The 24,020-nt window shown below is 40.5% G+C and overlaps 8 protein-coding genes, 1 non-coding gene and 1 pseudogene across 11 annotated transcripts; 2 read left to right on the top strand and 8 right to left on the bottom strand.

The window, feature by feature from the left end:
• Window positions 1-255: 255 nt before the first annotated feature.
• Window positions 256-4,168, bottom strand: LOC116916522 (annotated as a pseudogene).
• Window positions 424-922, bottom strand: LOC116917871 (dormancy-associated protein 2). Its single transcript, XM_032923476.1, has 2 exons — window positions 911-922; window positions 424-801 (listed from the first exon to the last, which is right to left on the bottom strand). The coding sequence occupies exons 1-2, from the start codon at window positions 920-922 to the stop codon at window positions 424-426; spliced, it is 390 nt and encodes a 129-aa protein (XP_032779367.1).
• Window positions 4,169-4,972: 804 nt separating the features above from the next.
• LOC116916518 lies at window positions 4,973-7,521 on the top strand. Its single transcript, XM_032921770.2, has one exon. The coding sequence runs from the start codon at window positions 5,361-5,363 to the stop codon at window positions 6,984-6,986; it is 1,626 nt and encodes a 541-aa protein (XP_032777661.2). The 5' UTR covers window positions 4,973-5,360; the 3' UTR covers window positions 6,987-7,521.
• A 1,925-nt stretch (window positions 7,522-9,446) lies between these two features.
• Window positions 9,447-9,519, bottom strand: Trnav-cac. The gene has a single exon. It is a non-coding gene; the product is annotated as a tRNA-Val (tRNA).
• A 424-nt stretch (window positions 9,520-9,943) lies between these two features.
• On the bottom strand, window positions 9,944-10,745 carry LOC116916527 (shematrin-like protein 2). Its single transcript, XM_032921781.2, has 2 exons — window positions 10,610-10,745; window positions 9,944-10,493 (listed from the first exon to the last, which is right to left on the bottom strand). Exons 1-2 carry the CDS (start codon window positions 10,619-10,621, stop codon window positions 10,122-10,124), a joined length of 384 nt encoding a protein of 127 aa, XP_032777672.1. The 5' UTR covers window positions 10,622-10,745; the 3' UTR covers window positions 9,944-10,121.
• Window positions 10,746-11,452: 707 nt separating this feature from the next.
• On the bottom strand, window positions 11,453-12,794 carry LOC116916523 (carbonyl reductase [NADPH] 3). The gene is made up of 4 exons (XM_032921777.2): window positions 12,642-12,794; window positions 12,024-12,547; window positions 11,743-11,957; window positions 11,453-11,669 (listed from the first exon to the last, which is right to left on the bottom strand). Exons 1-4 carry the CDS (start codon window positions 12,663-12,665, stop codon window positions 11,542-11,544), a joined length of 891 nt encoding a protein of 296 aa, XP_032777668.1. The 5' UTR covers window positions 12,666-12,794; the 3' UTR covers window positions 11,453-11,541.
• A 73-nt stretch (window positions 12,795-12,867) lies between these two features.
• LOC116916519 (acetyl-coenzyme A transporter 1) lies at window positions 12,868-15,492 on the bottom strand. The gene is made up of 12 exons (XM_032921771.2): window positions 15,332-15,492; window positions 14,930-15,273; window positions 14,684-14,868; window positions 14,457-14,611; window positions 14,174-14,388; window positions 14,062-14,112; window positions 13,854-13,987; window positions 13,661-13,781; window positions 13,557-13,604; window positions 13,438-13,486; window positions 13,227-13,360; window positions 12,868-13,165 (listed from the first exon to the last, which is right to left on the bottom strand). Exons 2-12 carry the CDS (start codon window positions 15,263-15,265, stop codon window positions 12,998-13,000), a joined length of 1,596 nt encoding a protein of 531 aa, XP_032777662.1. The 5' UTR covers window positions 15,266-15,273; window positions 15,332-15,492; the 3' UTR covers window positions 12,868-12,997.
• A 171-nt stretch (window positions 15,493-15,663) lies between these two features.
• LOC116916524 (transcription factor E2F4) lies at window positions 15,664-17,289 on the bottom strand. 2 transcript variants are annotated; one of them, XM_032921779.2, is made up of 6 exons: window positions 17,127-17,289; window positions 16,953-17,062; window positions 16,782-16,893; window positions 16,468-16,632; window positions 16,277-16,402; window positions 15,664-16,177 (listed from the first exon to the last, which is right to left on the bottom strand). In XM_032921779.2, the coding sequence occupies exons 1-6, from the start codon at window positions 17,235-17,237 to the stop codon at window positions 15,950-15,952; spliced, it is 852 nt and encodes a 283-aa protein (XP_032777670.1). In that variant the 5' UTR covers window positions 17,238-17,289; the 3' UTR covers window positions 15,664-15,949. The 2 variants fall into 2 exon arrangements, with proteins under 2 accessions (XP_032777670.1, XP_032777669.1); XM_032921778.2 differs by having other exon boundaries at window positions 16,277-16,414; window positions 17,127-17,288.
• A 923-nt stretch (window positions 17,290-18,212) lies between these two features.
• On the top strand, window positions 18,213-21,700 carry LOC116916517 (beta-alanine transporter). Its single transcript, XM_032921769.2, has 14 exons — window positions 18,213-18,577; window positions 18,678-18,882; window positions 19,211-19,314; window positions 19,410-19,519; window positions 19,588-19,632; window positions 19,736-19,904; window positions 19,976-20,102; window positions 20,204-20,325; window positions 20,392-20,606; window positions 20,684-20,745; window positions 20,829-20,945; window positions 21,018-21,153; window positions 21,233-21,317; window positions 21,434-21,700. The coding sequence occupies exons 1-14, from the start codon at window positions 18,360-18,362 to the stop codon at window positions 21,507-21,509; spliced, it is 1,791 nt and encodes a 596-aa protein (XP_032777660.2). The 5' UTR covers window positions 18,213-18,359; the 3' UTR covers window positions 21,510-21,700.
• A 568-nt stretch (window positions 21,701-22,268) lies between these two features.
• Window positions 22,269-24,014, bottom strand: LOC116917869 (cofilin/actin-depolymerizing factor homolog). Of its 2 annotated transcripts, none has more exons than XM_045168777.1 (6): window positions 23,969-24,014; window positions 23,123-23,352; window positions 22,933-23,056; window positions 22,748-22,863; window positions 22,534-22,665; window positions 22,269-22,455 (listed from the first exon to the last, which is right to left on the bottom strand). In XM_045168777.1, exons 1-6 carry the CDS (start codon window positions 23,997-23,999, stop codon window positions 22,384-22,386), a joined length of 705 nt encoding a protein of 234 aa, XP_045024712.1. In that variant the 5' UTR covers window positions 24,000-24,014; the 3' UTR covers window positions 22,269-22,383. The 2 variants fall into 2 exon arrangements, with proteins under 2 accessions (XP_045024712.1, XP_032779365.2); XM_032923474.2 differs by lacking the exon at window positions 23,969-24,014 and adding an exon at window positions 23,431-23,602.
• Window positions 24,015-24,020: the final 6 nt, after the last annotated feature.

Here is a 24,020-nt window from a genome sequence, read left to right as displayed (position 1 = left end):
ATAAAAACAGAGAACCAGAGGTTGCTTATAAAAAAAGGTGGGTCAAATGGCATTCTGTAATTTTTCAATCGAATACTAAAGTCAAGCATCAGTAGGCCTAAATCTAACAGAAACAAGTCTGAAGTTGAAGGCCAACTAAAAACAGGGAACCGTTTGCAATTACACTTCTCTCTGGATCAGACCAACAATTCCTTAAACATCGGTTTAGCAAGTCATTATGGAAATCGGCCAAAGTTCAAAAGAAGTCAAACATCGTTAACACGGTAACAGTTTATTGGATCAAAGAAAAGAGTCATTAATGCAAGTAACAATACTTATCCCAGAAAAGCTCGTGGAAAACAACAGGTGAAACGAGACAGTAATTAAATGGAAAACAGAAATTACCATAATAACAACAGAAAAAACGAGCCTTGAAACGATTTTTTAGCCATGATAATATCCACCATATCCACCATAACGTCTATACCCTCCATAACCTCCGTATCCACCATAACCTCCATGTCCCCATCCGCCGTAGCCTCCACGGCCTCCATATCCCCAACCTCCACGGCGATGTTCAGCCGTGTCCAAGTCGGCGGTCAGCACGTCGTCTTCAACCGAACGACGTTTACGGCCCCATCCATATCCTCTGTGTCCACCATAGCCTCTGTATCCTCCGTGGTATCCTCCGTGGTATCCGCCACCGTATCCTCTGTAGTATCCACCACGCTTGTGTTCGGCAGCGTCCAGGTCAGCTACTTCGACTACTACGTCCGTCTCATCAACGGCAGCGGCCAAGGCCATTAGGCATGCTAAGGCGATCTAATTTGGTTGAGTGAACATGAACATTTAATTTCGATTAAAATCATAATACGACGATGAAATGATATCACTTAACATCACTACTTAAATGAGGAAACTAATGTCTTACCACAACTTTCATGGTTGCTGAGTTTCCAAGTGTTGCTGTCGGTTGCTGAAAAACTTCTGTCCAAGGAGCCCGATTTTTTCCTTTTTATACTGTTTGAGCGTCATGGCTGAATTCATTGTTGCCTGCAAACTTGTATGCGTCCAGCTGGGCTTGTTATACATAAGTTGTCGAACTGCAATCTTGTAAGTCATACAGAGGACGAACAACAAAATTCCCCTTTCCCCTTGAGGGCGTCGCCTCCCATCTTCTGCTTTAAATTCCTTTCTGTATTTTTTTTTAAACAAAACTTGTCGGCTATGTTCAGACTGTTGATCAGCACGATCGAAAAAATTGCCTTATCGATAAAAAAACCCAACAAAAACGACACAAGAAAGAAGACAATTTTCTTTCGATATCTCCGATTTTTATTTTTGTTTTTTCCACTTCCGCTCTCTATGTTTCTGCATTATTTCCTGCAGGTTGGTTCCCGAATGACGCAGCAGTTTCATCATCCATCGAAACCTGTTCGTTTTGTGCCTCGTCACTTCCCTAATGCCCACAAAGGATCGATCATTCTTGACGAAATGCGCAGTTGATGCGGAGGTGTCTATTTCTTCTTTTGCTATAAAAGGATTGTGAGTTGGAATTTTCAAAGGCTTTGCTATATTACATTCGATTGCATTCAGCGGATTTGTAAATGTGCTTCAGTTAAAAAAAAAAAACAATTTTTTTGCATCAACTTTTATGGAGGGGCGTTGGCCACCTGAAACGTTCGCCATGTATTGCGTGTTGTTAGGTATATTAAGTGGTGCAATCGAGCGCTAGAAAAAGGATGCCCATGAAGCACTTTTCCATGTCCTTTTGTGACCATTCACCGTGACGGCATATTCTGCTTTGTCCGCAAACTTGGATGCATTCAATTGGCCTTAGTGAATAAAGGACAAGACCTTGAAATCCAAACCAGAAGACAAATAAAGAAACCACATTTTTCCCTGAAGGAATTGTGCTGGATTTATACGATGCTGAAATAAAACACAGACATCTTGCATGATGCAGTCACAAGAGAGTAGCGAAAAGCACAAGAACTCTGGCTCTTTAAAACAAACTTGGACACTCAGTGGACTTTAAACCAGGTCTTGCAATTTTATAAGCAAATCGGTATGGTTGAACTACCCACCTATATGAAGGCCATTTTGCGTTTCAATATCAGCCAGGTGATTAAAATATCATGTGACATTCCAATCTTACTGGCTTGTAAAAACATTGTGGGTTTTGCAAAAGAATGCTGGACTATCTGCAATTCCCTATATTTGTGTCTATGGATATTCACTATCATTTGGAGCAATCGTTTAGATTAGGCAAAAAGCAAAGGCTGGATCACCACAACGACCGTCTGAAAATTATCTACAGCCATTGGTGAGTTGTTGTTTTGTTACCAAGCCAAGCTTTCGATATTTCAAAAAAAAAAAACAAGAAATTCACATTAATCGCGGAAATTCAAATGTACCCACAAAACAGCATCCTTAGGCCTAATCCCCGCCGCTTGTTTTGTCGGAGTCAGTTTGGTGGGATGCGATCGCCAAGCCGCCGTGGCGTTGACTGTCGGAATGATGTTTGTCGCCGGAATGTAGTGTGGCTTCCTCACCAACCACGTTGATATCGCGCCGAATTATGCAGGAACTCTTTTGGTTTTTGCTAACACGGCAGCTATGATTCCTGGTTTCATCGTTCCCGCGTTTGTCGGCCACTAACGCACGGAAATGTGAGAAACATTTTTCAAATGCTGATTGCTTGAAGGGAGAAGAAAAAAGGGAATCCTTCAATGTCGCAATTTAACGTTTTCTGTTGTTTCCAAAATACTGGCAATCCTGACGAAAATGTTGATAGTGTCCATATAAATTGAATAAAAGTCACTATAACGAATAACATAAAGAGGAAATTCTTACGCATTGACGGGATCGAAGGGCCGAGCAGAATAAGGAGAGTGAACTTCGGCAGCGTGTACAATTTTTTGGGTGTCGTAAAGCAAGAATGTGGAAAAGAGAACCTTAACAGAGAAGTTCGATTAAGGATAAAGATATGTACGTAGGCCTACATATCTTTTTATAAATTACCAGGCCACCGTAAAGAGCGACGGAATAGAGGCCAGCTCCGAGCGCCGTAGTAGGTGGTAAGAACATGCCTTCGAGAAGTCGAAAAAACGGTTCATAAAATGCTTAGATAAGATTTGAAAATAAGTGACTCACTTCCAAGTGATGCGGCAAAGACTGCGCCAAAACCAATGGCCCAAAGGTCCTCCCATGTTCAAAAATTTCTCACTCGGAGCACAAACAGCTACAGTGGATAATCCACCAACAATTCCTGCCGTTTACCTAATACGGAAAAGATATTGGTTGTACGATAGTGATACTGAATGTCTTAAGGAATTTTTTACACTGCAGCTCGGAGAAGCAATGGGCCACCTAGAAAACATAATGGGGCAACAACGACGCCTATAACAGCCGAATGGAGAGCCCAAGCAGCTTGCTTCGACCCAACCCCTGGTTGGTACAGTATACTGCGAACTATCATTCCTGTACCAATCATTGCAGCAATGCTGTCCAAAATGATCTAATTGATTAAACAAATTACTAATACAATTTCATTTTCTGGCACCCCTAAGTTTGAGACTCTTACCACCCAAGAATTTCCCATTACTGCCTTCATAATTAGAGGACTGCGAAAACAAGCCATTGCTGAAGCAGCTGTCAACATTATGGACCTCTGAAGTACATGTATGTTATTGTCCTTATCCTATCTTTAACACACTCAGGCCACATCCTGAAAAAGGATCATATAAACAAAACATACCTCAAGTTAACTGAAAAAACAAAGGTGATAAAAACAAACACACATTAACTTACACAGATCTGTCAATTGCCCCAGGTTCAGAGGCAAATCCTAACCCATAGAAGCAAAGGGCACCAAGCCCAAAACTAATCCTTTACCAAGTACTAAATGCTGCAATTTTTTTGGAAATTTGTTTCAGTTGGTGACAAAGACTGAAAATTAGCAAAATAACAAACACTTACCTCCTTCTCCAGCTGAAGCCATAGCAATTTCTTTCAGAGAGCGGGATCTAGTAGCTCTGCGTGTTAAACTCCCACAAGTCTGATTATTCAATTGTCTTGATGTTGAGCTGTAGATATTTGGCTTTGAGAACAGCACAGTAGCTTGTTTCGGAGAAGTTTTCCCAACAAAATTCGTCAAACCACTACGGAGAACGTAGGCCGACAACATTTTCAGTTTCGTGGACTTGTCAACAATCAAGCTTTGGAACACCAAATTCCTACAGTTGAGAAAAATAGTTATAATCAACGTGAAAAGTTCTTCGAAAACAATTCTTCCTAATTCACCAGTCTGAGAAATATATAATAGTATGGGGAATATGAAGCTGCTGACTGATCAGTAGTGACAACACAAATGATGTAAAAGAAAAACGCAATTCAACGTATTTAATTTTGCATTGCAGACGATTCGTGCTACTAGAAAGTTCGACGTTTTCGCAAAGCCCGTCTTGCGTCACAAACTCATATGAGACTATGACGACGGTGTTGGATGTTTGCTGAATTCTATGCGCTAGATGAAATATTATACCTAATTTACATTACATAGCCATTGAGGGAATTTTCATCTTAGATTAGCTAGTAACACAATGACTTGTTATAAAATTTCAAGCAACTTTCAGCTTCTATCTGCTTCTATTATTCTTTCCAGAGAGTTGTGCGTCAATAGCTACAATGCTTTTCCGCTGTAGCACGAAGTATTCAGCAGCATATCACTCAATATGAACTTCGATGTTATCGCAAATGCTAGAACAACGTCCTTGGAATAGTTATACGTTTTGTCTTTTTGTGTCGAATTCCAGAATGAACTTCGATATGCAAATTTAAACAAATATATGTGATTGTATTAAAGCGGCGAATAGCCTGCAATAGACTTAACGTTCATGTTAGGACTACAATATCTTTAAATTTGAAGCACGTCGCACATTTTTCTGAAAAGATGTATAAAATTTAACATACAAAAATTAAGATACCATAATGTGTTCCGCGCATAATACAAAGTTAGATCGATCGTCCGCTCCCAAAACTTTGAAAGTGCCTTGCCTTTAATGCAATAACTTACGAAAAAAACTTAAATATCTATATTAAATGATTGAACAATGTTTTTTCAATAACCTTAATTAAAAAAATAGCCAGCAAGTGTCATTTAAAAAAAAATTCCCGTCGAAAATACAAAAAATCAGAGGCCAGGAGCTTTGCTCTGTCCTTCATCTGGACCTATTGTATATAGGAAAAAATGTTTGATTTTATTTTATCTTTATTTCCAGCTTTCCAAGTTTTCGTGATCAGTACTCAGACCAAGTTTTAGTGACCAGTGCTCATACCAAGTTTTAGTGATCCATCCTACTTGATTCTTCAACGCAAAAATGAATCGAGTAATCTTTGGAATCGCTGCTGCAGGAGTGTCTGCCTTAACGGTTTACCATTGGTATTCGGCTCGAAAGCGCGAAGTTATTTCTTCTACTGATGTCGACAATTTGAACGGGAGAAGTTCTGTCTATCCCCATGTTTTGTCCGTCGACATCGGTGAAGAATCTTCGACTTCGGGAAACGTCAATACTGGTGACCTTAAGGATGAGATTGCCCTGCTGAAGGAGGAAGCGTCGAGACTGGAAAAGGAAAGAGACGAATTCGCTTTGCAGACGCAGAAATTATCTGAACAACTTTATTGTCAAGAGACAGCCGAACGCGAGTATCTGCAAGCGAAGAGCTCATACCTTCAGGTTGAAATCGACATTAAACAAAGACTTTTCGAAAATGATCTTGATGATCTTCGAGCCGCAAATCGTGACGCGATTATTGCAATGCATGACGATTTATCCCAACAAAATTTGGCACTAGAGTTGGATAATGCTCGTCTTCGTTGCCAGAACGATTTGGTTTCGAATGATCTGATCAACGTTACAGCTGAACGAGACCGAGCTGTCGTGGAGAATGCCGCTCTGGCCGAAGAAGTCGGCGACGTTCAATCCAAGTGGCAAGCAGCACAGACCAACGTGCAAGCCCTACAAACAGCAGCTGATTGCCGCGAAAGCGAGTTACTGCAAATTCGTGCTGAACTGGTTTCCAGCGCAGCAAGAATTGCAGAACTAGAATCAGTTAACCTTTGTCAGACCAACAAGCTTGCCGAATTGGAAATGATCACACAAGGGCAGAGCAGATCGACTCTCATCACTCCGGAATCGGAGCACCCCCCCGTTGCTACTCTGGTGGAGAATGAAGACTTGCCCGAACTGCACGCTAGTGATGAACAAGCTGTTGAGGCTGTTGTTGACGAATCTGCCAAGCCATCTTCCCAAGATGACGTGCAGGACGTCCCTGTTCCTCCACTCGTGCAAGAGGCAGCAGCTCCGCGCTGTGGGGAGATCGCTCAGAAGCCAGAGGTACCCGTATTTCCCTGTATGGATATCCGCTTTAGGAATCAAGATATCCAAGGATATTCCGTCCTCCTGGAATCGTCTGGAGGACTTCAGGCTGACATCAGCCCAAAGCAAGATGTCGTTGAGGAGGTGAAACCTGTGGCATCACCACCAGCCAAACAGGAGGCGCCGCCTAACGTGAAATCTTGCGATTTTAAGGTCATCAACGCAGTCGTTGAACAAGAACTACCTGGAAGCTATCAACTGAACGTTGCTTCGCAACATTACGGCCACATTATCGGCAAAGAGGGGAAACATGTCAGGGCGTTCCAGGAGGCGCACGGCGTAAGGGTAGTGGTTACGCCACCAAGAGGGCCGCACAGTCAAGTTCGAGTCTTGATTACACAAGGGAACAACGAAGGGCGCCGCAACGTGGCCAAGCAAATTGTAGAATCTCTACCATCCATCGTCGAGATTCCTTTTGCGTCCTTAGGACAGCTCACACCTCAGCGTAAGAAGCAGCTGTGGCACCGCTACTTTGTAGACATGGTTGAAGATGAATCGAACAAGAAGTGCGTGTTGCGCGGAAAATTAGGCAGCTGCCTGCGCCTGTTCAAGGAGCAGAAAGTCTAAAAAGTCTAATTTATCCTTCACCTCCGATGCTGACTCCTATTTTCATCATCATTTCTACACAACGTAAATATCTTTCTTTACTTACAGTATGTATATATGTGCCGCAAAATTGTTCTTTTCGACGCGACAAAGTTCAAAATTCACTGTTTGATATTTTTGATAATGTTGCTTTCTATACCTTATACATGTTGTAAATATCTTTCTGTACTTATTTGTCTCTTCCACGAAATTGTTCTTTTTGATTCTAAAGTTCAAAATTCACAGTTTGATATTTTCAATAATGTTTAATTTTATCTTATACATGTTGTAAATATCTTTCTTTACTTATGAATCCCTCTCCACAAAATTGTTCTTTTCGACCCCAAAGTTCAAAATTCACAGTTTGATATTTTGAATAATGTTTGGTTTTACTTTGCACATATTGTTAATATCTTCCTTTCTTATATATTTGTCTCTTCCCCAAAATTGTTCTTTTCGGTCCACTTTCTCCAAAATTCCCTCTTTCGTATTCAATAAAATTTCTCTCTTATCATAACGTTCCGCGTTCCTCAATTATTTTTCAACTATCCGGCTTTACCGCACCAATAACAAGAAATTATTATTAGTTTTACTTAAAAATTGGAGATAAGGATCCAACGTTGGATTTATTTGATACCCTGATTTACGGGAATACAGTAGCCCAAATGGTTGAATTTGCACTGGGCACTTCTTCAAGAAGAATAAGGAGATCGTAAGTTTAAGTTGAATTCGCCTGTGCCGTGAAGAGCTCTTGCAACATCAGGTTCGTTTTGGGCTATTTTTATTGCTCATACTGTACCGTACGTGCGCCAATTTCGGATTGGTACATTACTTTCACTTTTATTATTGGAACTAATCGCCTTCGTCGGCATTGTCAATCGACCGTCAGTGCTGTATTGGCATGTTGTAATGGGTTTTCGTTCAGAAGGCACAGTTTCTGAAGGCGCGATAATATCTCAGAAAGACTCCTGAGATGGCACAATGTTCACTGCTCCGATGAATTTGTGTTTCATCACACGAAGCGAGGAGCCAATACGCAGGATTCTAACTTGATATACCGCTTAATAGAAAACATGAATTATGCTTTTTTGAATTTGCCTTATGAACCCGCGAAGTAGACCTTTCATGGACAATTTTAACAAATGAGGAATGAATAAAAATGACACGCTTCATTGATACCAACGTCGACATTTTTTATTGAACCAGCAACCAATTTTCCTTGCATTTTCTTTCTTTCTTTTTAAAATTACGTACGTTTTTGGATTCTTTGATCCACCGTCGGATCGATGGTGAAGGAAACAGCATCGTCTTTAACTAAAAATGACCAAAATAACCATAACAGCCCTATCACATTGGGTAGAGTTTAACGTCCCCAATGATTATAGCCTCCATATGAGCCATAATTGTGGGGTGCGTATCAGCGTATCCATCATAGCTATAGGATAGTTTATATTTGATATATTACCGTAGCCATCGGTGTCTTCAATGGATCGACGTTTGCGGCCCCCACATACGTGTCTACCATGGCTACCTCTGTTTATTCCAAGACGATATCCTTTTGTGTTTCCTCCCCGATGCCCTCCTCCCTGTCCAGCATGATGACCACCGTTTCTTCTGCTCTCGGCAACATCATTGTCGAAGATATCCTCGGCAATTGGCTGAATGCTCATTACATTTCACTGACTTTCCTTAAGCTCGCTCGGCGTCCTCGCCCGCTGGAGTATGTATCAGGTCCATTAGAGTATGAACTTTGTGCATGAGGGTACGCATCTTGTCCACCACGTCCAAACTAATGAGCTCAATACCCAACATGGACAAAGATTCACGCTTCACAGTTTGCCGTGTGAAGGGTTTGTTTTAAACTGAAGTCAGGGAATTTTGATCTTACGGCAAGTTTCATGGTTGCGAAACCCTCAAGTGTTGTTTTCAAAATGGCTATAAAGTATTTGTGAATGCATTCTTTACTAGACCCTTTTATACATGTTCCTTCCTCGTGACAAACTTGTTCTTTCGTGTTGAACGTGTATAACTTCTACAAGAAACCAAGACCTTGAAACAGAAGTTAAGAGCAAATAACTGGAAAATCCTCGTGCACCAGCGGTTTTTACGCGGGATTCCAGTGCAAAAATGTCCAGAATTTTCATTGTTAATAAGCGGTAGACGCAAAGGAACAAAATAGTATAATAAAAAGTATTGTTTCGCAAAGGTATTTGAAAGACGTACGTACGTGTCATAAAGTGATTTCTGGACAAGCCGTTCGATCGTAGAGAATAAAAACACTGACAATTTTCGTAGATGGTATTATATCAAAGCGGCTAAGGTGTCGAATACGAATCGATAATCACGAAGTCTCATGAATAACACAAGGGTTTCATACTGGCATCGTTTACGGCTCTTTGCTTAAAGGAAACTTACAATTACGAAAGGAATAAAATAATAAGATGCATCTGCCCAGGATCGAACTGAGGACCTGTTGTGTGTGAGACAACCGTGATAACCACTACACTACAGATGCCTGCTGATTACAATAAATCCTGTCAATAATATCCTACTTCTATACTACTACATATTTTAAAGACAAACGAAAGAAATCACGGAAAAAAAACATGACATCGTTTAAAAAAAAAACTTTAACGACACTAGTGTGTGTGTTGTTTTTTCTTTTTTAAGTTTCAGTCAACACTAGACTTGGGTGCTAATAGAAACGAGCGCTCGAATACTTCGTAACAATCTGCATTAATTTGTAATGGGAGACGATCGATGCTGCACTAATGTTTACAAACCTTTCCTTGGAAAGTCATGCGAAATGAAGATCTCAATCTCCAGTTTAACAGATCATAGTGTGAAACTGAAACCGACTCGAGTACAGAATCTTATATGGAAAGTCTTTGCAACATCCAACATGCGCACAACCCATGCGCACCAAGAGACGCACATCGTGAAAATGCAAACGCTTTATTGAATTAGAAAACGAATGGTTACAGCACACCAATTTTTGCGAGTCGATCATTGCAAGGGTCTTGAAACAGACTAATTAAACAATGGTAACGTGGAGCGAAAAGGTTAAAACAGAACAGTAACAATCGCACAGGTATCTTCGGAAATTGATTTTTGGTTTTAACCGTAGAACCCAAAACCACGATGACCCCCATAACCTCCAAAACCACCATAGCCCCCATATCCACCACGATAGCCACCATAACCATAGCCTCCGCGACTTCCATAGCCTCCATATCCTCGACGGTGATGTTCCGCAGCTTCCAAATCAGAGGCAAGCGCTTCTTCTTCAACCGAACGACGTTTGCGGCCCCATCCGTATCCACCGTATCCTCCACGATATCCACCACCATATCCTGCATATCCATGACGGTATCCTCCATAGTACCCACCGCGCCTGTGATATTCGGCAACATCTAAATCAGATGCCTCAACTACTGCGTCCGTTTCGTCAAGAGCGGCGGCAAGCGCCATCAGGCATGCTAGTGCGATCTGATTTAATCATTTGAATAGTGACAAGTAGATATGTAAAAATTGCTAGCGTCAAAATAATTTTTAAAAAAATAAAATTGCCGTTTTATCTTGAGAAAAGGAATCAAGAATCTTACCACGACTTTCATGGTTGTAAAGTTTTGAAGAGTTTAGTCGATGGCTGAAGAACTGATGTCGATGGAGCCCAAATTCGTGCCCTTTTATACTAAAGCATCGTCACGGGTTTTGGTTTCCGTTCTCCTCTTGAACACGCACACCCGATCGAGTTGGTTGAGTTATAAAAAGCCACAAAACCTTGAACGATGATCTGGAGGACGAACAACAAAAGACACCACCCCTAACCTTCCCTTCTAATTTCTGGATCAGACCTTACTTTTGGAAATAAAATAAAAGGAATTTTTTCCATGACGACAAATTTGACGAAATGATAGAATAAGGGATACAATTGCCATTTTCTTATCAAACATTTTATCTCAGATGCTTAGCGAACGAACATCCACGGTCCGTACATAATGCAAAGAACGTACTACGTCCCCCAGTCGCCGTATTCTTGATGTCCTCCATATTCTCCGCAACCGAGATTTCCCTGATTACAAAATCTTCAAAAGTTGTTGGTGTGTTTGAAGAGTGTGTCAGTTTTTTTCTTATCAAACCGTTTTCGTTACCGACTCACCGTCACGACAACACGTGAAGGATGTGTTATCCTATACACGTATGTTTAAGCTGTACAAGTAACCAACACCTTGAAGCATAAATTAAGAAAAACGGGGAAGCCCCTCTGCTTCCACGGTCGTTTCCCAAGCCTCGTCCATAAACTCATTTGAGTGTTAAGTCGATGGTGATGGAAAAACTGCCATGGAATAAAACAAGTTGCCCCTTTGCCCCTCATCAAATGCAAGGCCATGGGCTCATGCATAACTATCTGATACACACAGATTTAGCCGTGCTATTTCGCCAAATCTGATTATGTTCTTCAAATTTATTTACTTTCAAAAGTAAAATTCTTTTTAACTTGCAAGTATTATGGAAAACGTTCGTAAGCAATTGATTAGTATTCCGCCGGAAGTGGTCCTTTTACCCAATCAACGATGGTCTTATCGTGCCAAACGTAGGCTCCTTTGGGATTTGTGACGTCGTTGGGTGGCAACATGGCCAGCCAGGACGGAGCAGCAGCACCTGATCAATCAAAAATTAACATCAATCAAGTGGTGTGATTGGTCACACAGCAATAAGTTCCATATTCAGCTACCTTGTTCAATTGTTAACACCCCTTTAAAGGACGCCATTTTCGTATTGACGTAGCCAGGATGGACGTGATTAATGATTATGTCTTCGCGTGGATCAACATCGAAATCCCGCTGTTGGATTCGTGTCATCGCACTTACAGCGATTTTAGACGCAATGTAAGAAACCCAGTTTTTCCGCGGCCAGCCATAATCCGCATGATCTCCTCGTTTTACAGCACTACGAAAATGCAAAAACAATTTTTAATTTAGAAATTTAGCAACTAAGCATTCTTTAAAAAATTACTCCAGAAAATCGTTCATGAGTTTCAACAGCTCTTCGTACGAGAGATCCGGAGAAGAAAATGTGGCTCTTAATGTGGTGGCCGCCTCACTCTGACCCTCAATCTGGGAAATGTGGCCCATGCTGCTAGACAAATTGACTACCCTTGCGTGAGGCCTCAGAAGGGGAAAAAGAATATTGCACACACGAAACGTGTTGAAAAAATTAGTTTGCACTACGGAACGCGTGTTTTCTGCAAACAATTCCCTTGAATCTTCATCTTTCGCCAGAATTAACATCGCAGCATTGTTAACCAAGATATCTAGACCACCGTAAGTTGCTTTCAGGTAGTCTCTCAGTCTCAGAACACTAGATTCGTCATCGATATCTAGTTGGTGATATTTGGGACGCAAGCCAAGTTTCTCAAGTTCTTCAACTGCGGTCCTACCCAAATTCTCGTTTCGAGAAGTGAGGTAAACTGACCCATCAAACGTTCTACAAAGTTCTTTAACAGTTGCGAAGCCAATGCCTTGGTTTGCTCCAGTAACCTGTTAGCATCCAAGTAATGAAGTTAATATTAAATGAGTTGCATGGAAGGATGTAACACACATGTAAGTAAGAGAACATGAATTTGAAACGTACCACTGCAACTCGGGATCCAGCCATGTTTCTTCTGTCAGAGATTACAACAACAAACAAAAAATGACTAACGTTATATTGTGCTTGAAGCTATTGTATCGACTATCAGCGAAGGATGAACGGTCAAACCTATGAAGCAAGATAAGCACAAAAAAGGAAAGTCATGCAACACATGACTATCCAAACACAAGGGAAATCATAGAAGTAAGGAAGCCATTTAAAAAAGGACAACCATTAAAACATGTATTAATACATTTTAACATTCCAGATAAATGTAAGCATGATAGAAATAACACACTGTGTTATGCGCATATCCCTTTGCAGAGAGTAATGCAAAAAGCAACTGAAATCACTTGCTTTTACAAATTGTTGCGAACTTTCCATGCACTTTCGTCCTTTGACTGTAACTGTTGAATAACTCGGCGACCCCAACGGAGCCATAGAAATCCGAAAACAATGCAGATAAACGATTCAACGTAAAAGCCATCCAAGTCGACCAAGCATTGACCTCCAGCTTCGGTACATAACTATGCAAAAAAAAAAAAAGTTTTATGGATGGAGTTAAACATCGAGAAAATGACGACTTGCCAGTGTTTCGGCTGAATTGCGGCACTTGTTAGTTTCATCAACGATAGAATTTCCTGAGTGGCAGCTTTTCCAAGTCAAGGCATCAACAGACCAAAGAGCTAATGTAGAGGGCCAGTTTCCTCCAAGATTGCACACTGCAAAATCACGTTTGGAAAACAAGGGAGACCCTCAAGTGACTAAAAAATGGCAATAAATTTTTTTATCACTTCACCTGTGTTTAGTAACGTCATATAGGTTCCTCCAACCTGAGGATCACTAACCTTTTAATGAAGAACATTCATAAAAGGATAAATTCTTGAAGAAATAAATCATGAATATGCAAACTCTTACCTTGGCAAAGAATGCCATCACGGCAACAAACATACTGTACACTGTGACCTAGGAAAATGATATGTATATGGTGGAAATCAACGAATGAATGCGAATGGTGGTACCTGATGTATAGCGTAAATGATAACAACGGTTAAATAGTAATAAAAAGGGAACTGGCCGTCGCTACTTTGAAACCAGGGAGTTATCCATACAAGACCAGCGTACACAAATCCAAACATTAACCTGAAAGTTGAGTTGGTCCATTAATAAAATAATTTAAACTGGTTATTGCTGTTTAATAACTAGGTCGTTTACCTATAGGGAATGGCGTTAATGAATACTTGCATGGGACGGGGCCCGGCAGTGTATCGACTAATAAACAGTGGCAGAACGATTTGAAGAGGAACCAAAGGTACGGCTAGCAAGGCCAACTGCGCTTTGGGGACTCCCTAGAAGATACAATAACACCGTGATCACCCAATGGTCACAATAATCAAACAGGCGTGAAAATTCTCGTTGTTACCATTTCAACTAATTTAAGACCGGAAACTGCATCGGACGCTGAAAATCCTATCTAAGTGATAAAACGGGGAAAATAATATCGACAAATGAAATCCTAGAATGCTTAAAGTTACCTTGCACGTTAAGAGAACTACTACAGTCCACCTGATGACAGGAAGTTTAAATATTTTGAGCAATAGCTTGTAAGTCTCCATAATGCTTAAATCCTGCTCATTGCCGTCATCACCGTCTCTTTCGCTATTTTCTTGTGCTTGAGTTTTCTCTCTTTTGAAAAACCACACAAATGTTGTAGTGATAAAGAAAATAATTCCCCAAAAATAAAGGAACCCTAGAATTCATATAAGAGATCGAAATATAAACTTGACCACACGCAATGCGTGATTTCTAATACTGTACCGGACAATGTCAGAAGCCCGTATGGTTCTGGCTGACTCCGTAGATATTTGTTACAGAAATCTGCGGATTCAAATGCAACAAAGACAACATAGCCTAAAAAGTAACCAGCAGTTTGCCCTACAGAATTGCAAGTTGAAGCATATCCAACATTACTCCTGTGTATAACAGAAAATTTATTTGTTAGAGTTTTATCAAATATTTTGCAAATGAACAATTAGTAGAAATACCTGTGCAACATTGTCAACGCCCATCCATCCACAGCAATGTCTTGTGTTGCAGCTAAAAAGTTTAGAGTGAAGAATGCTGCAGTTAACAATTGGATGTTAGGTGACCCTTCTGAATCCAGGTATTGGTCCACCCTAGTTGACAAAAACAGCATGGCGATTCCAATCAGGTATTGTACAGGAACAAGCTGTAAAAGTAACAATACACATTAGCACCTATTTGGAGGACACCATAAATGATACAATTACCCAAGTTTTTCTTCTGCCCATTTTAGATGAATACAAGGAGTCCACTATTGGGGCCCATAGCAGTTTCAAACTAAATGGCCAAAAAACAAGGCTGAATTCTGCTTGTTCTTTATAGCTAACATGACGGTTCTGTAGCATGAGAGGAATGCTGGCAGTCAATCCTAAAGGAATCCCTTGCAGCAAATACAAAAAGAAGAGCAGGGCAATGTTTTTGCCTTCGCCTTTCCAACTCCAAATAAGCGGCGCTTCCTTCATTTCTTTGATTTGGTAACTACTTTCTTTTTCAATCAACAAAGAACGTCCATTTTCTGCTAGTAGTTCTCCTCGCTTCCTCATTGTACAATCTAAAATTTGCTGTAAATTTAAATGATTTCTTTCTTTTAAAATATCTACTTTCAACACCTGTGGTTGATGGAGTGATTAAATGACCAGATAGTTGTACATTGAGATGATTAATGTTGCCTGGCCCGGTGTGATGACGTTGCCTGCTGCGTATAGTTCTTACTTGTTTGTCCGAAAACAAAACCTTTTTCGTCTGCTAGTTTCTGACAGATAAGGGTTGATACTGACAGCATGCGATTTTCTCATTTTGCTATTTATCTAAAATTTTTCTTTTGACAATGTTAGTTTTCCGACACAATAAAAATATATTATACAATGTTAACATCTAATTGGTTAGCGTGGCGGATGAAAAATCAAAAGCAGCAAAGTAAATGCTACTAAATTAGGGCTGATCGGGTTCTATTCATTTGTATTCATTTTGATGAGGATTTTTCCTAACATACAGCACATAACATCATTTGATGGTGATAGGAAGAAAACTGACAGGATACTTCATTTAACAAGTCGATGAATTAATTTTCAACAGGGTTGAATTTGAACTTAACGCTGCGTCAAACGGTGAGCTTTTTCTGTAGCTGCTAACCACACCAGTGCCAAAGTAGGTAGGGGAAAGAGAACAGGTTAGAGTCATCACTCGTGTAACAGACGTCGCTAAAGTCTGCTGAGCAGCATGCAGGATCAGAAAGACGAGATGGGCATATCGAACAAATCCGTAAGACCCTCATTTTCATCAAGATGAAAATAGTAGTCCCGCTCGCTGGGAGGCGGACTCAACCTGAGGAACGAATCGGACACAAGCTCTTCCATTTCAGCGTCCTCCGCATCAGCACCAGTTGACTGCATAGGTTTAAGAGACGGTTCTTGTTGATCTTGGGACTGAGATTTTCTTGGCGAACGCCGTGTTTCCTGCTCAGACATACACATACACATACACACACACACACAGACAGACAAAAAAACAAACATCAGCAATTTTGTAATAAAAAAAAGCCGAAGATGTACTACCGTTAAGAACCGTTTCGGGGGAGGTACAGGTACAGCAATCGGACTAGTGCCTTCATTATCCTTATTCACCAGCATGACGTGAATGGGAACTGTTTGTGATTTCAGATGTATCTGATACTGACGTTTCTGTAAGGGAATCTAAGTTTATTTGGTCATTAATGCTTAAAGGATGCTTCTGCATAGATTTTCACCTGATCTTCTTCTGGAATGGGAACTTCTAGGTGAGTATGTGGTGGTGCTCTGATGGCTAATAATGTATCACCTTCAAAGCTTGAGCAAAGATCGTCATGAGTGATGTACGCTAATCGACTGTTGACACTATCTTCACTTGTATTACGAAAGCTTTGCTGTATCCACTGTAGGGTAAAAGTCCAATTGGTTTATATGAGTCAACTGTTTGAATCAAATCGTTTTAAGAAGCAGAACTTCCATATTTGTTTTATCGATATATTGAACTATCAGGCCATATTGCTGGCTGAATCATGTGTCACTGAAAGGAAAATACCTGTTTGTGCTGGTCTAAGTTTTTTTCTAATGTGTCTAAGGATGCCACTTCATTCCTCAACTGAGCAAGCTTTTCTCCGATCTCTTGGGTATTGCATCCAGGGCCTGCCCCTCTATAAAATTAAAACAGTTATCAATGACATAAAATTAAACATAAAGCATTAAAAAAAACCTCCACTGAATGCTGTTCTTGCTCTTTTTTTCTATTAATCCTATGCCTTCTAGAACATTTGTTATATCGTAAATTCGCCGTTTCTGTCTGACGGCCAAAGTATCAGCAGCCTAAGGAAACATAACCGTTACAGTTACCCAAACGGATGATAATTTGTCGATTAGTGATGCTCACCACTTTCAGATCCAACACTCCATCGCGAGCTTCTTGCAATAGATTGACGAAACGTGTTGTCAACAAACCTAACGATTTTTCAAATCGACTGGCCGCGTTTAAGTCCGCCATATTGAAAACCCAATCGTATATTGAAAACGAAAACGACGCGCCACTGGTCCTACTGATCTTGAAATCATTCAAACTGTCATCTAACGGCCGATTGGCAAACCTATCGTGTGAAAAGCAGTTTTATCTGTATCAAGGTATCCACACAGAATGATGATGAAACTTGAAACGAATGAAATAGTGACTAGCCAATGCTCAATTGGACTTTGCATCTTGCGTGTAGTTTTGAATTTGAATAAAATTTTTTTTGCTTTTCATTTGCAATATCAGCCATAAAGGCATATATTGATTTTGAAAACTTCAAGTGGCAGTATAGTAAATCTGCTCCATCCCATTTCTACATACCTATTTGAAGATGTTTTAATAGTGAATTCTACTTGAAACCTTGAAGGTTTCTCATTCTAAATTCACAATAATTTTCAAGTTACTAGTATTGCAGCTGCATCCTTCAAAGCCTAATGCCAACTTTGTTCTTTCAGTCAAATGACCTACCGCATTTTTTCATTTTTAAATTATTTTATCAATGGTATCGATTATTTTGCGTAATTATTAGTTTCTGATTGCGGACAATGTGGAACAGGTAAATCAATTTTAAATTATTAATGTTCCTAGTTCGACATCCACTAGATGTCTCTTATTAAATTTTGTTTAGCGTAACTCGACCCAGTTCCTCTTTTATGATTCGCTTTATGGTATCCTTCTCTTTTTGTACCATTGATATCTGTTGAACCTTTTTGCTTCTCATCCCCAACCCCTCTGCTTTTTCAAACCCCACTTCCTTATATGACAGGGTCTTTTATTGTAAAATACTCACAAAAGACACTGCTACACTTGGAGACCAGCGGAATGCGAAGAGCTGATGTTGTCAGGGCGATGTTAGTTCCGGCCGCTCGGAATTGGAAGTGCCTCTAACTTTCCTTACTCTTCCCCTACCCCAGTTGTTTCGCTATGTCGTGGTTCGTTCCTTCGATGCCGGTAGTTATCTAGTGGGCAAAGCGTGCAGACTATTCTCTGCAGTCGGTTACAGACCGCAGTCCCGCATAGGTGTGCATCTTGGCCACTCCTCGTTCGTTTTCCTTTTTCATGTTTTGAAGTTGATACGAATACAGAGACACGACATTTGAAATGACAATAGATTTTGATCTTATTTTGCCCGATGTGGGTGAGTACGGAAACTATCAGAAACTGATGGTGTGGTTTGTCTTTCTTCCCGGGATGATACCCTGTGGTTTTCACGCGTACAATCAGCTGTTTATGGCCACGCAGCCGAAATTTCGATGCCTTATACCCGATCTCGATTTGGCGGACCGCAATTTCACGGAAGAATTTATCCGCAACGCAAGGTATTTCTAAAATATTCACTTTCATTTTTTGTTTTCTCGTTTCGTTTTTGCATGTAAAACAAAAATTGCCACATCTTAAGACTTAAAACATCAATGTTAGTATTCCGTTCGTGAGGAACAAAGACGGGAGATGGAACTTTAGTTCATGTTCGATGTACTCGCGGAATTACTCCGTCGAGGAAGACCTTACTGTGCTACTTCAAGCTAGCGGAAATTTGTCATCATCGGATATTCCAACAGTGCCATGCCAAGCGGGCTGGAAGTTCCAGAACAATGATCAAGAGACAACCACAGTAGTGACTGAAGTAAGTTTTTAAGTTACGCTTGGCAAACATTGTTTTGTTTCGTTTCCCTCTCCCCACTTTCGTCTCGGTTTGCTTGCTTTTTAACCCATGGAAAACCACCTTAGCCAAGACAGGAAACTACTCTTCCAATAACTGTCAATCACTGCCGCTTTGAATAAGCGCGGTCTTGTTTCAAAGGGTAATTATATTCAAATCAATCCGAACGGTTTGTCCCTCCCCATTACTACGTTTCCTCTTTTCATTTAGTCAAATGACGACTGATTTCCGGTTATAAATTCACCTTTCTTCTAAATCAATTGATATTTTGTTGCCTTTAACGATTTGATAGTGGGAACTGGTGTGCGATAAAGATTTCTATCCGACGATGGCTCTTGTTCTTTTTGGCATTAGCGGGCTTATTGGTAACTGGATTTTCGGGTACATTCAAGACAGGTGAGTGCTTTCTAATTTTATTTATTTATTTATTTTTTCAAATCTCACTTTGCTATAAAATTGTTGACACCTGAAATCTTTAATTGACATATCAGCATGGGGAGACGGCCAGCGTTTTTCATTTACCTGTTGATTGAGAGCATATTCGCTATCGCAACCGCATTTGCTCCCACTTTCGGCATCTGGTTAGCATGTAGGATTGGCGGTAATAACTTAACTATTCTTAATCTCAAACATGTACACACTATACACTTTTTCATATTGTTTTTATAGTTGGGTTTACCGTACCGGCTATCATGGGAACTCCTTTTGTCATGGGTATACTATGCAGAACCCTCTTTTTCTGAATTCTTTTTATTTTTACTTGGTTTCTTTCATTCCTCCCTAATTGTATTGTCTGATTGTGTTTTGGTTTCGATAGCTATTGAACTGGTAGGCCCATCGTGGCGGACTCATGTTGCCCTGTTGGCCAACGTGGTTTATTCATGCACACTGTGTCTGTTGGGTGTGGTGGTGTGGCTGGTTCGTGATTGGCGACAAATGTCACTGGCCACCTCTCTTCCGTTTTTAGCCTTCTTCTTCTATTGGTGGTACTTTCCATCAGAATGAAGATTGCATGTCTATGAACACTCGATACCTTTTTAATAAACGTTTCGTATAGGGTCTTACCCGAATCTCCCAGATGGCTGTTGTCGCAGAATCGATTAGCGGAAGCCGAAGTAGAAATCCGGAAGATGGCTCGCATCAACAAACGATCCCTCCCAGCTGGATATTTCAATCAGTTCAAAGTATTTGAACACCTTTCCCACTACCTACCTACCCACCCCCCTACCCACTACCTACCATTGTAAAGCTCTTTCATTAAAAATGTACTCATAATTTATTTTAGACTAACGTTGAAGAGTCGGGCGATGACATGGATTCCAGCCGTTCCCAACCGACTTATGGAGCGCTTGATTTGGTGAAGACACCCAATATGGCCCGAAAAACCGCAATCGTCACATTTATCTGGTACTTTCCGTTTGTCGCTTTTTCTTCTATTAATTCGATTAGCACGGAAGATACATTTTTGCGTAGGTTCACAGTTACTTCAGTATACGTTGGCCTTTCCTATTACGCGCCCGCATTAGGCGGCAATGAATACCTGAATTTCCTACTGGCAGGCGTGGCGGAACTGCCAACATATTTCTTTCTTTGGCCAACGATGGATCGATGGGGTCGACGATGGACGCTCTGCTTCTCCATGATTTTGGGCGGAGTTGCTTGTCTAGCAACTCTGTCTTTCCAAGATGGTCAGCCGACAAATCCTCGTCCGTCGATATAATATTAAATACACCTATTACCTAATTTTTTTGTTCACGTCCTGTAGATTACGTCGTTATGCTTGTGCTCTACTGCATCGGAAAATTCGGAATATCTTCAGCCTTTGTGGTAACGAAATTTTGCACGCTAAATGAAAGAGCATTAGGGCAGGAAATCATTAAATTTTTCTGTCCAATTTTACACCTCATTAGGTCTTACCCTTGATGGCGTCTGAACTATATCCAACTGTTGTACGCGGTATCGGTATTAGCATTAGTGGCGTCGCAGGAATGCTCGGCCCAATCTTCATTCCTCTCATCAATTACCTGGTCAGTTTTAATTGCGTCGTGTTCCAGAAAATGAATAATATCAAGTTTTTCTCTTTGGTTGCCAAAATACAGGGAACTGAAAGCTTGATGGTGCTGCCTCTGATGATCATGGGCGGTCTGATGGTGGCCGGTGGCCTGTGTGCGTTGACTTTACCTGAAACTCTGCACCAGCACTTGCCACAAACCTTAGAAGAGGGTGAACTATTCGGTTCGTAAAGCACTGCCATTTTGTTGTTATCAATTATAAAAGTCATATTATTCTCTTCTCGTAACCCTAACCGAAAAAGGCAAAGACTTTGGATACAAACAATGGCTTACATGTTGCCCACCACGCCCGAATCGACGAGAGCATGGAAAAGACGTTGCTCAAAGGTAAATTCCGATTGATTGAAACGCTATGCAAGTTATTCCTGAGTTTAGGCAATCAGGTTTTTCGGAAGGGGTTTGCATAGTTAGAAGATTTGTCCTCTATCTTCCGTGTGTTACAGGTTAGCGGAAAATTCTGATGTGGCCAAGCCGCTTGTGTCCCTAACGATACCTTCATCAGTTACTTCAGCCATATGAAGATAAATTGGACCAACCGTTTAAGTGTACGGTGTTCACGCACGTTAGAAAGAAGTCTTCCGAAGACATCTGCGCATCTCATTTTATTGTTTTTAAGTGTAGAAAAAAATTATTGCTTTTAATGTTTGTCTCGTGAAGTTTACATTTTATAGATTTTATTTTAGACCAATACATGATGGGGATCACGTTGATAGGCAATGTCCTCGTGTTCATTTTGATTTGGTTTTTCCTGTTGCTGAACCAAAGATGACTAGAGGTTATTGGCACGTAACTGGTTTTATGTGAAACGCGTGACAAACCAGTTACCTGTGCATCGCGCAACTGCGTTTTCCAATATCCAACATCGTTTTGCTAATTTAAATACGCTAATACATGGCAAGTAAGACGTGTAAAATGTGTATGCAAAGATGTGTAGATATGTAAGATATAAAAAAGCCCCCCACCCAAAAAAAAAGACGATTCCCAGGTAAGAGCTTTGCCTTTTCCCGAGTTCTCATAATGACATCCAGTTTTTAGATTACGTCTGCGGCGTTTGTTAAGTTATTCGTTCATTATCACTGTTCCTTATGCATAGAAAATTCAAACGTGTTCGGTTTTGACGTCCATCACCTTGGGATAGAATATATTGTAAAGATGCTGCGCCCACCTTTTGGGCGTATGCACACCGGGTTCATTTTATAAAAGATGGTTTGACCTTCACTTGACAATATCACGTCATTTTTCTACAGCAACCTTGAAGATGAAGGTATTTCAAAGACGTAATACGTTTCAATTTATTTTGAAAATAGGCGGGAAAAATGCGTAATTCTAACACAGCAAAAGGGATAAAAATTCTGATTGTTTTAGTTCCAGCAGGTATTTTTTCGCATTTCGGTTAACAAGCGGTCACTGTCCTTGTGAGCTTATCTTGAACCGATGGCATGGAAGCTTGCTCATCATCGCTGGCCTGATATTTCAAATGTATATGCAAAAAATTGGCTAAATAGGAAAATTCGGTTAGCTAATTAATGTGCAAAGTACTCACCTGAACAAAGGCGGAAATTCCTGGAACAGCCTTCTTCATACCTTCTACGGAGGCGGCGTGAATAAACTTAGATCGCACTTTAACTTCATCGGGGCACCAAGACATCAAAACAAGTTTGTCTCTCTTCTTATCCTTTCCATCCAAAAGAATTAAAAAAAAAGAAACCATCAGTTTTTTTTTGTGTCTAAATTTGGAAAGCAATTTAAATATTTACTGGAGAAGATTTGCACTGAAATTCGACATCGAGAACACCATAACGGCATTCTTTTCCTGTTGGTTTGACAGCCTTCAAATGTTTCAAATATTCATCGTAACTCGCAGTGCGGCTGCCTATTCAGAATAGATAATTTCCCTAAAGCCAAACCAACTAATTTTATGTCACAACTTAAGCCATCGTACCTGTCGATTCAACATCAATGAGCGTCTCGTTTTTAACGAGGAATACACCGTAGCGAAAATCCTTGCCGGCCTTGATTTTGTCAATCACCACCTTGGCGGCGTCAGTGACTCTGACTCCCGATTCCTGGATACAATAATTATAATACACATCACCATCAGGAAAAAAAAAGATAATAAGGACAAGACTTACCAAAACTGCAGCGGACTGGACATCGTACACAGACACTAGCAGACAAATGGACAAACAAACCAACGTAAGTCTCGTCATGTTTGGAAGAGTGCTGAGGCCACAGCGTCGCTTTTTCGTCTGATACAGTTCGAATCCACAGCAAAGGTGCATTCGAACGTTGTGAGTTTTTATACTTACAGGCCAGGTAGAGGAAGATGGCGGCAGGGAACTCGTGATAACGTAGTCGCCTTCTAAAGGGAAAAGAAAGAAAGCAAAAAAAAATTAGAAAAGCTGCACAGAAAAACCAACGCCCGGAGCAAACAACTTTCCTTCCTCCGAGAGTACAAGGGCTTTTAAAAAAATATACGATAGAAAAGGATGATAAATGTGGAGATCGCATCTGAGTGTGTTATAGTCGTGACTCGGTGGAACGCGCCAAAAATTAATAATGATAAAAGGTGCTTTTTGTTGCAATCCTACCCACATATGTTAAGCACTTTTGTGAGCGACGTAGTATGAACATACAAATTGGTTGCAAAGAGACCCAATCACCCTTGGCTGCCCTTGAAAAACAGCATGGAACAAGTTCCAGGAAATCCTATTTTAACCAGCAAAGACAACACCAATGCACCCGTGGGGTTCTACGAAAAAAACGTGCGTAAGCCAAAATGGAAAATCCCAACTTCTAACACATACGAACGCTCCATTGGCCTTCAGTTAGCTAGTTTCGTGATCAACAACAAAAGATAAACAGTATGCATGTATCTATTTCTTTTTCTTTTTAAACGTTGTTTTGTGCCCTGTCTTCAACGATATTTGAAAACGTCGTTTTGTTGTCCTATCTATAAGCACAAGAAATGCTGTCACCGAGCAGACATCGAAAAATAGGGTGGAACATGCGTTAAACTTTTTCGTAGTT

Source organism: Daphnia magna, linkage group LG2 (genome assembly GCF_020631705.1).
Source record: "Daphnia magna isolate NIES linkage group LG2, ASM2063170v1.1, whole genome shotgun sequence".
Taxonomy (NCBI): domain Eukaryota; kingdom Metazoa; phylum Arthropoda; class Branchiopoda; order Diplostraca; family Daphniidae; genus Daphnia; species Daphnia magna.
This window is presented reverse-complemented; position numbering and strand designations above follow the sequence as displayed.